Raw genomic sequence first — 11,388 nt, forward strand, 5'->3', positions numbered from 1 at the left:
GATGATTATCTGTTGAAAAGTGTCAAGAAATGTGGTCTACAAAATACAAGTTTTTGTATTTTTTCCCCCAAATAAATATTGTAGACAACATGCAATTAATTAAATGCGGATGCCTGCAGTAAAAGAATATAAAAAAAGAGTCTGGGTGGGTCTACTACGCCTTTGGACTACTTGAAAAGTTATATCAAGCTGCGGTCAGAAATAAAAGAGAAGCTGCTGTTATTACTACAAGCTCACAGAGCATACATGATTGAAGATGGTAATGCTTTTAGTTTACGGTTACTGTACATTATTACATAATGCTGCTTTCAAGTATGCTAGTTTATGGGTATAGAACTGGGTACAAAAATTATTGGTTAGCTTGCTCTGCGGGGGGGGTCATTCATTCATTCCTTGTTTTCCGAATCAAGGATTCTCACCAATGAGGTCCCTTGCCATCTCCTGATCCTCCTGTATGCGACATACGTCAGAGAGCTGCAGCATAGAATCAATGTGGTATGGGTTCAGCTGCAGCAGAGCCTAAAAAGAGCCATCAACATAGTTTTACAATATGCGACTCTCAATATGAGGCATCACTGTTGTTTAAGAAAATATATATTATTTTTTGTGAGAGTTGAGAATCAACAAATGTTTTAAACATCTGTTTCCATGCCCCCGTCACACTAGTGACGGGGGCATGGCTAGTTCTATAACTGTCATGTTGTGCTTCTTTAGAAATCAAAGGAGTTGAGACTCAGCTGCCTGAGTGCCTCATCTACATGCAGCCAAGTGTTGATAAACAATCAATACAATTCAATAGACAACATTCTTAACAATCACCATGTAGTAATTAGTGCTGCCAAATGAGTATTTAAAAAAAAATCAGATTAATCACACTTACGAATTTTGATTATTTATGATTTATCACAGGTTATTACTCACTTGCGCAACTTAAGTTAACAATATTTGAAAACATTATTTATCTTGTTGTCAGAATGGACATTTTTGAAATGTTTTTCTTAAATGCATATAATAATTTGCTTAACAATTCGGAACAATTGTATCTAAAGTCTCATCTGGGTGCACTGACGTACGCATTGACCTAATCACTGAGCGTATAACAACCCGTGCCCACAAGGAGCATGTACGGTCAAAATAAATTGTGTGAATAATTTGCGTATATAATGATTAATCACATGAGTTAATGTGTTATTTGACAACCCTAATAGCAATATTATTTTAAAAAATTCTTGGCTGAATACATGTATTGAAAAAAAGCCTCTGTGTTTCAATTTCAAACGTTTTTTCAGAACACTTATATGATAAAATGAATGATATTGTGAATACAATTATCTTGTTGTTCACTTTCATAGTGTGAGAGATTACAGTTAAAGGCTTTTTTTTTTTGAATAATGGCAGTTTGTTTTTAAAGGACAGCAGTTTGATTTTAAAAAAGGTTCAGTGAATGCACAATAAACAATACATGGCTCGGCGTGGTTCGGTTGCTAGCTTTTGATCTTACACAGCCACAATAAGAGACACTCAGTGGGCAGAGTGGCTCAGATGGTTGAGCAGCTGTACATAAACTTGAGGGTTCCCGGTACGAATCCAGCTTCCGCCATCTTAGTCATTGGGGCAAGACACTTCACCCACATGCTCCCAATGCCACTCACACTGGTGTACGTAAGTAAATGAATGTTTGGTGATGGTCGGAGAGGATTAGGTGCAAATTGGCAGTCACGTATCGTCAGTCTACCACAGGACAGTTGGGGCTAAGAGTCCCGAAGGCAGTCATCATTGGGTCCTCAGTTCTCGCTATTTACTGTTGTGAGCAGGTGTATCCAAACTTATTGACTTGGGGGCGGCATTAGGCTAAAACAAACTGAACTGGGTGACAAAAGCATGTGAAGTAACCATCCATCCATATATATACACACACACACACACACACACACACACACACACACACACACACACACACACACACACACACACACACACACACACACACACACACACACACACACACACAAACATACATATATACTGTATATACATACATATGTACATATACTGTATATATACATATACACTGTATATATATATTCATATACACTGATATATATATATATATATATATATATATATATATATATATATATATATATATATATATATATATATATATATATATATATATATATATATATATATATATATATATATATATTAGGGCTGCAACTAACGATTAATTTGATAATCGATTAATCTGTTGATTATTACTTCGATTAATCGATTAATAATCGGATAAAAGAGACAAACTACATTTCTATCCTTTCCAGTATTTTATTGAAAAAAACCAGCATACTTGCACCATACTTATTTTGATTATTGTTTCTCAGCTGTTTGTACATGTTGCAGTTTATGAATAAAGGTTTATAAAAAATTAAAAATAAATAAAAATTAAACAATTTTTTTTTTTTTTTAAATTGCCTCTGCGCATGCGCATAGCATAGATCCAACGAATCGATGACTAAATTAATCGCCAACTATTTTTATAATCGATTTTAATCGATTAGTTGTTGCAGCCCTAATATATATATATATATATATATATATATATATATATATATACAGTCGTGGTCAAAAGTTTACATACACTTGTAAAGCACATAATGTCATGGCTGTCTCGAGTTGCCAATAATTTCTACAACTCTTATTGTTTTGTGATAGAGTGATTGGAGCACATTGTGACCAACACTTGTTGGTCACAAAAAACATTCATGAAGTTTGGTTCTTTTATGAATTTATTATGAATCTACTGAAAATGTGACCAAATCTGCTGGTTCAAAAGTATACATACAGTAATGTTAATATTTGGTTACATGTCCCTTGGCAAGTTTCACTGCAATAAGGCGCTTTTGGTAGCCACCCACAAGCTTCTGGCAAGCTTTTGGTTGAATTTTTGACCACTCCTCTTGGTGCAGTTCAGCTAAATTTTCTGACATGGACTTGTTTCTTCAGCATTGTCTGCATGTTCTCAATGGGGTTTAATTCAGGACTTTGGGAAGGCCATTCTAAAACATTAATTCTAACCTGATTTAGCCATTCCTTTACCACTTTTGACGTGTGTTTGGGGTCATTGTCCTGTTGGAACACCCAACTGCGCCCAAGACCCAACCGGGCTGATGATTTTAGGTTGTTCTGAAGAATTTGGAGGTAATCCTCCATTGTAATTGTCCCATTTACTCTCCGTAAAGCACCAGTTCTATTGGCAGCAAAACAGGCCCAGAGCATAATACTACCACCACCATGCAGTAGGAATTGGTGTTCCTGGGATTAAAGGCCTCACCTTTTCTCCTCCAAACATATTGCTGGGTATTGTGGCCAAATGTTTGTTTCATCTGACCACAGAACTTTCCTCCAGAAGGTCTTATCTTTGTCCATGTGATCAGCAGCAAACTTTAGACGAGCCTTAAGGTGTTGCTTTTGGAGCAAGGGCTTCCTTCTTGCATGGTAGCCTCTCAGTCCATGGCAATGCAAAACACACCTGACTGTGGACACTGACACCTGTGTTCCAGCAACTCTTAATTAATTACAGACCTACTTTTTGGTGGTTCTCGGTTGACTCTTGATCATCCTGACCAATTTTCTCTCAGCAGCAGGTTGCGTTTTCTTTCTGATCGTGGCAGTGACAAAACTGTGCCATGCACTTTATACCTACAAACAATTGTCTGCACAGTTGCTCTTGGGACCTTAAGCTGCTTTGAAATGGCTCCAAGTGACTTTCCTGACTTGTTCAAGTCAATGATTTGTTTCTTCAGATCTGTGCTGAGTTCCCTTGACTAACCGAGTCTAATGACTGCATCACATGAGCCCTATTTAAATGGGCTCAGAGAAGTCAACAGGTGTCGTCAATCATAACCACTCACATGAAGTTAAAAGGCCATGCCATTAAGCTAATTTGATTTGATTGTAACTTTTCTACATCACCAAAATTGCTCATGTATGTTGCTGTATGTATACTTTTGACCCAGCAGATTTTGGTCACATTTTCAGTAGACCCATAATAAAATTCATAAAAGAACCAAGCTTCATAAATGTTTTTTGTGACAAACAAGTATGTGCTCCAATCACTCTATCACAAAAAAATAAGAGTTGTAGAAATTATTCGAAACTCAAGACAGCCATGACATTATGTCCTTCAGAGGTGTATGTAAACTTTTGACCACGACTGTGTGTGTGTGTGTGTGTGTGTGTGTGTGTGTGTGTGTGTGTGTGTGTGTGTGTGTGTGTGTGTGTGTGTGTGTGTGTGTGTGTGTGTGTGTGTGTGTGTGTGTGTGTGTGTGTATGTATGTATATACATACATACATACATACATACATACATACATACATACATACAGGACTGTCTCAGAAAATTAGAATATTGTGATAAAGTCCTTTATTTTCTGTAATGCAACTAAAAACATGAAAATGTCATACATTCTGGATTCATTACACATCAACTGAAATATTGCAAGCCTTTTATTATTCTAATATTGCTGATTATGGCATACAGCTTAAAGGCCTACTGAAACCCACTACTACCGACCACGCAGTCTGATAGTTTATATATCAATGATGAAATCTTAACATTGCAACACATGCCAATACGGCCGCATTAACTTACAAAGTGCAATTTTAAATTTCCCGCGAAACTTTCCGTTGAAAACGTCTATGTATGATGACTTATGCGCGTGACGTCAATGGTTGAAGCGGAAGTATTCGGACACCATTGTATCCAAAACAAAAAGCTCTGTTTTCATCACAAAATTCCATAGTATTCTGGACATCTGTGTTGGTGAATCTTTTGCAATTTGTTTAATGAACAATGAAGACTGCAAAGAAGAAAGCTGTAGGTGGGATCGGTGTATTAGCGGCTGGCTGCAGCAACAGGAGGACTTTGACTTGGATAGTAGACGCGCTATCCGACACTAGCCGCCGACCGCATCAATGATCGGGTGAAGTCCTTCGTCGCTCCGTCGATCGCTGGAATGCAGGTGAGCACGGGTGTTGATGAGCAGATGAGGGCTGGCTGGCGTAGGTGGATAACTAATGTTTTTAGCATATCTCTGTGAGGTCCCGTAGCTAAGTTAGCTTCAATGGCGTCATTAGTAACAGCATTGTTAAGCTTCGCCAGGCTGGAAAGCATTAACCGTGTAGTAACAGGTCCATGGTTTAATAGTATTGTTGATTTTCTGTCTATCCTTCCAGTCAGGGGTTTATTTCTTTTGTTTCTATCTGCAGTTAAGCCCGATGCTATCACGTTAGCTCCGTAGATAAAGTGCTTCGCAGATGTATTGTCGTGGAGATATAAGTCACTGTGAATGTCCATTTCGCGTTCTCGACTCTCATTTTCAAGAGGATATAGTATCCGAGGTGGTTTAAAATACAAATCCGTGAACCACAATAGAACAAGGAGAAAGTGTGGAATCCAATGAGCCCTTGTACCTAAGCTACGGTCAGAGCGAAATCTTTCACGAATCTTTCATCCTCGCTCAAATTAATGGGGTAATCGTCGCTCTCTCGGTCCGAATCGCCCTCGCTGCTGGTGTAAACAATGGGGAAATGTGAGGAGCCTTTCAACCTGCGACGTCACGCTACTTCCGGTACAGGCAAGGCTTTTTTTTATCAGCGACCAAAAGTTGCGAACTTTATCGTCGATGTTCTCTACTAAATCCTTTCAGCAAATATATGGCAATATCACGAAATGATGGGGAAAATGTGAGGAGCCTTTCAACCTGCGACGTCACGCTACTTCCGGTACAGGCAAGGCTTTTTCTATCAGCGACCAAAAGTTGCTAACTTTATCGTCGATGTTCTCTACTAAATCCTTTCAGCAAAAATATGGCAATATCACGAAATGATCAAGTATGACACATAGAATGGATCTGCTATCCCCGTTTAAATAAAAATAATTCATTTCAAACTCAAAAATCCTATCTCAAAAAATTAGAATATTTCCTCAGACCAAGTAAAAAAAAAAGATTTATAACAACAAAACAAAATAAAACATTTGAAAATGTCAATTAATGCACTCAGTACTTGGTTGGGAATCCTTTTGCACGGATTACTGCATCAATGCGGCGTGGCATGGAGGCAATCAGCCTGTGGCATTTCTGAGGTGTTATTGGATGCCAAGGGTGCTTCAATAGCGGCCTTTAGCTCATTTGCATTATTGGGTCTGGTGTCTTTCAGCTTCTTCTTCACAATACCCCACAAATTCTCTATGAAATCATCATCTCCATAGAGCGTTTCAACAGATGGAAGCATGTAGTGCTCTAAAATCTCTTGGTACACAGCTGCATTGACTCTGGACTTGATGACACACAGTGGACCAACACCAGCAGCTGACATGGCTCCCCAAACCATTGCTGACTGTGGGAACTTCACACTGGATTTCAAGCAACTTGGATTTTGCTCCTCTCCAGCCTTCCTCCAGACTCTAGCGCCTTGACTTCCAAATGAAATACAAAACTTGCTTTCGTCTGAAAACAGGACTCTGGACCACTTTGCAAGTGTCCAGTGCTTCTTTCCCATAACCCAAGTCAGACGCTTCTGCCGTTATCTTGAGTTCAGGAGTGGCTTGACCATGGGAATACGGCTATTGTAGCTGTATCTGTTGAAAAGCTCTGAGGGGATGATGATTTCATTTTCCAGCATGATCTGGCACCTGCCCACAGTGCCAAAATCACCAGTAACTGGTGTACTGACCATGGCATTACTGTCCTCGATTGGCCTGCCAACTCCCCTGACCTGAACCCCATAGAGAATTTGTGGGGTATTGTGAAGAAGAAGCTGAAAGACACCAGACCCAATAATGCAAATGAGCTAAAGGCCGCTATTGAAGCATCCTGGGCATCCATAACATCTCAGCAATGCCACAGGCTGATTGCCTCCATGCCACGCCGCATTGATGCAGTAATCTGTGCAAAAGGATTCCCAACCAAGTACTGAGTGCATTAATTGACATTTTCAAATGTTTGATTTTGTTTTGCTGGACGGACACTTTTCTGCTTGCTCTCGCTTCTGCTTGCATTTTTTGCTACTATCTGCTATTTTCTTCTTCTTAATAAGACACAAAGAGCAACAGCTCTTGGATACTTACAAAACCAGTGGGACTTTATTTTCTTTTAGATAACAGAGGCATTTTTCAATATTTTTACGACGTCCTCAACACTACGCGAGGAGGCCTACCACTCAAGATAAGCCTGAGCCCGAGCCTGTGCTACAGTGCTAAAGGTAATCAGCAGAAGATGCCTCATTTCTCTACGGAAGATTACCACAAACTGCTACAGAAGATTTTACTGTTGGAAATAAAAATTAATCGGTTGGAAGTGAATTTAGAAGTGAATGGACAATGTGGCAACAACACCACTCTAGCACTCCTGTCGACTGAAAACACTGGACAGCACCATGCTACAACCCAGCTAACTAGCAACAATGAATCTACGAAGAAACGGGAGGCCCCTGTACAGGGTAATAAATCTACCAGCGATAATCCTCCCTGGAACACACTTGGTGCGAAGCCAAAGAGAAGACCACCTCCCTGCGACAAGGGAGAATGGATATCTGGCAGGACCCAGCGTCCCGATATCTCTGATCTGACCGGCTGGCCTGCGCTACCATCTTCAGCCAGGCATACTGCGTCATCAACTCCACTGCCACGTAGGACACAGCAGCGGACAACTGAGAAGAGGAGAACTACCAATAAACCTACCCAGCAAGCAAGTGTCCAACTAAAGAACAGGTTTGCCCCACTGTTGATGGACAATTGATCCCCCTGTGATTGCCTGAATAACCCACCATCACCACGCAGAAGGGTAAGACCTGCTAACTTTAAACCACAGAGAAAGCTAATGAGAGCTCCTGAAAATCTGATTGTGGGGGACTTTTCTGTAAAAGATATGAAAAGCAATAATAACACCAAAGTACTCTGCTTTCCGAAAGATATGGTATCTGACATGGAAAAAAGAATCCTGGAAATTGTCGCTGCACACCCAAATGTGAAAAATATCATCCTGCACATTGGTTTTAACGATATTGTAAAAAAACAATCAAGAGAGCTGAAAGACCACTTCAATAAACTCTTTGAAACAGTCAGCGCTGTGAATGCTGACGTTTTTAAATCAGTGGTCCTCTACCCCCAATCAGGAGAGGAGCTGAGAGATTCAGTAGACTTTACTCGCTAAATGAGTGGCTATCAAGTGCACTTCTTGCTCGTTCAATGCATTTTATTGACAATTTTAGCTTTTTCTGGGACCGCAGGCATCTTTTTAAGGCAGACGGACTTTGCCTAAATAAGATGGGAGTAAAGCTTTTCATGAACAACATGTTTCACTTCCTGCATCTTGCATCTATCATCACTGCCAAGGACAAGAGACAAGAGGAGCCACCGAGGAAGGAAGACACAACACAGCCCATCAGGAACGTCGAAGGAGGACCGCCATTGCAAAAGGAGAACGTCGACCAGGAGATACACCAGAGCAAAGAGGAGAGGTGTCTATCCTCCTCTACCGCACCCCCCCCCCCCTCCCTTCTGAATGCGTGTGAAGATCCCTCCCCCACATCCCCCAAGCCATCCATGTCTCCATCTTTCTCCCTCCCTCAAGTAAACCTTTCTCCCCCCTTCCCCCCCTTGGAGTTCCGGGAGCTACCCCCACTCACGCCCCGCCCTACTCCGATTTTTACCCCCCTAGATCATCGCTCACCTCCACCACCCCCTCCACGAAGGCGTGCTCCACAACCCCCCAGCCATACTTCACCATTCTCACGCCAAACCCTTACACGCCCTCAACGTCCACCTTCAGTAGTTCGTCCTAGCTCTGACGCTGCTCACTCCCCCTCCCCCCTACGGCAAACCCCACCTCGCCCTGACAGCAGTCCTGAATATTTCTGATACAGAAAAGGGTTCAGCAGTAGACCACATTATCAGCTGGATCCAAGCTTGCCTACATCAAATCATGGCACCTTCTACATTCCTGTTGTGACTACCAAGAGAGTAAACATTGGGAAACTTAGCCACCCTGCTAACCTAAACAATCTCATTCCTATTCTCTCCAAATCAAAGCCAACATCGAAGCCTGTCAATAACACCATCAGGATGGATCTGCTCAATGTCAGGTCTCTGAATAGCAAATCCTTTTTAGTCAATGATTTTATTACCACTTCTAAAGTTGACTTTATGTTTTTAACTGAAACATGGCTGGAACAAAATAACAGTGCAAGCATTCTGATCGAGACAGCACCCCCAACTATAACTTCATTGATATATGTAGATCGGGGAAAAGAGGTGGAGGGGTTGCTGCTATATTTAAAAACATGTTTCAGGGGAAACAGATGTCACTTGGTGATTTTACATCATTTGAATACCTGTGTGCTGTGTTGAAATGCTCTCCCAAAATTCTCTTGTTAATTATCTACAGGCCACCTAAATATTCTGCAAATTTTTTCGATGATTTTACTGAATTATTGTCTAGCATCTCCACTGACTTTGACTGCCTGGTTATAACTGGTGATTTTAATTTTCATATTGACGATTTGAATGACAAGGGCGCAAAATAACTTTTTACTATTTTAGACACATTTGAACTGTCTCAACATGTGAAAGAGGCTACTCATTGTAAGGGACACACTCTGGACCTGATTATCACAAAAGGTCTCAATGTTTCTGATGTTCTTGTGATTGATCCTTCATTGTCTGATCATTTCTGTGTTTTCTTTAATATTTCTGTAATTCCGGACACACAAACAGAATCAAAGAATGTTAAAAAGCGGTACATAAATGAACATGCTAATGTCCTCTTTAAAAACGCCATCTCCTCACTACCACCTCTAAACCCATGTCATGCTGATGATCTTGTAAGCAACTTTAATTCCAAAATTGTGAATATCATAGATATCATTGCACCTGTTACAGTTAAAATGATTTCTGGTAAGCAAAAGGCACCCTGAAAATCTGCTGTTGTAACAGCCCAGAGAAGAGAGTGCAGGAAGGCTGAACGAATCTGGCAGAATACAAAACTTCATATTCACCATGGCATCTATAAAGAGAGCCTCTAGGCCTACAATTTAGTCTTAAAAAGTGCTAGAGAAACATTCTTCTCCAATATCATAAACAGCAACACAAATAAGGCCAAAACCCTATTCGCAACCGTTGACAGACTGACCAAACGCCCAACACAAATACCAGCCGAACTCCATTCCACGCAGAAATGCAATGAGTTCGCATTCTTTTATACTGATAAAATTGAAGGCATCAGACGCGCCATCAATATCTCAAGTAAAAAAGTTGGATCACCACCCCATTTAGGCAAAAGTAACACAGCAATGATGGCAAGCTTTAATGCCATAGACTCTAAAACTCTAGTGGAAACGGTGACAGCTCTAAAGTCATCCACCTGCTGCCTTGATGTTTTACCTACCAACTACTTTAAGAATGTTTTTGACTGCCTATCAACAGACGTATTGCAAATAGTTAATAATTCTATTCAATCGGGAAATTTCCCGAAGGCTTTCAAAACTGCAGTCATTAAACCTCTTCTAAAAAAGCAGAGCCTAGATGCCTCTGTTATCAACAACTACAGACCAATTTCAAATTTACCATTCATAAGTAAAATAATTGAAAAAGTTGTCCTCCAACAACTAAATCACTTCTTGGCTTCTACTGGCTGCCACAACAACTTCCAGTCAGGAATTCGACCTCTTCATAGCACAGAGACGGCCCTTCTTAAAGTTATAAATGACATCCGTCTAAACACAGACTGGCAAAACTTCAGTATTATTGCTATTGGACCTCAGTGCTGCATTTGACACTGTCGACCACTCAATACTTTTGGACAGGTTGGAAAACTGCGTGGGGATCTCAGGCACAGTTTTAAGCTGGTTCAAGTCATATCTACAAGATAGGAACTATTTTGTTTCCATTGGTGACTTTGTATCAGAACCAACCAACGTGTGGAGTCCCCCAAGGTTCAATCTTGGGGCCGACTTTATTTAACATCTATATGCTCCCACTAGGACAAATCATGCAAAATAATAACATTGCCCATCATTCCTATGCCGATGACATCCAAATCTATGTAGCGCTATCACCAAATGACTATCGCCCCATAGATCTTCTGTGCCAGTGCATTGACCAAGTCAAACACTGGATGTGCCAAAATTTCCTACAACTAAATGAAGATAAAACTGAGATAATTGTTTTTGGTGCTAAAAAAGAAAGGTTTAAAGTCGTCCAACACCTTCAATCACTGTCCCTGAAAACCTCAAATAAAGCCAGAAATCTTGGGGTTATTTTAGATTCTGATTTACATTTCGACAGTCACATCAAATCAGTAACAAAATCGGCCTACTATCACCTCAAAA

The 11,388-nt window shown here is 40.4% G+C and overlaps 1 protein-coding gene across 1 annotated transcript in view; it reads right to left on the minus strand.

Moving 5' to 3' along the window:
• The window catches only part of tcf25 (transcription factor 25 (basic helix-loop-helix)), a 49,844-nt gene that overhangs the window by 27,130 nt on the left and 11,326 nt on the right, over positions 1-11,388 (minus strand). Inside the window, exon 8 of the mRNA XM_062027178.1 lies at positions 420-519. Coding sequence (XP_061883162.1) covers positions 420-519 — 100 coding nt within the window. The remainder of the gene's footprint in view (positions 1-419; positions 520-11,388) is intronic.

The sequence above is a fragment of the Entelurus aequoreus genome, linkage group LG02 (genome assembly GCF_033978785.1).
Source record: "Entelurus aequoreus isolate RoL-2023_Sb linkage group LG02, RoL_Eaeq_v1.1, whole genome shotgun sequence".
Classification (NCBI taxonomy): domain Eukaryota; kingdom Metazoa; phylum Chordata; class Actinopteri; order Syngnathiformes; family Syngnathidae; genus Entelurus; species Entelurus aequoreus.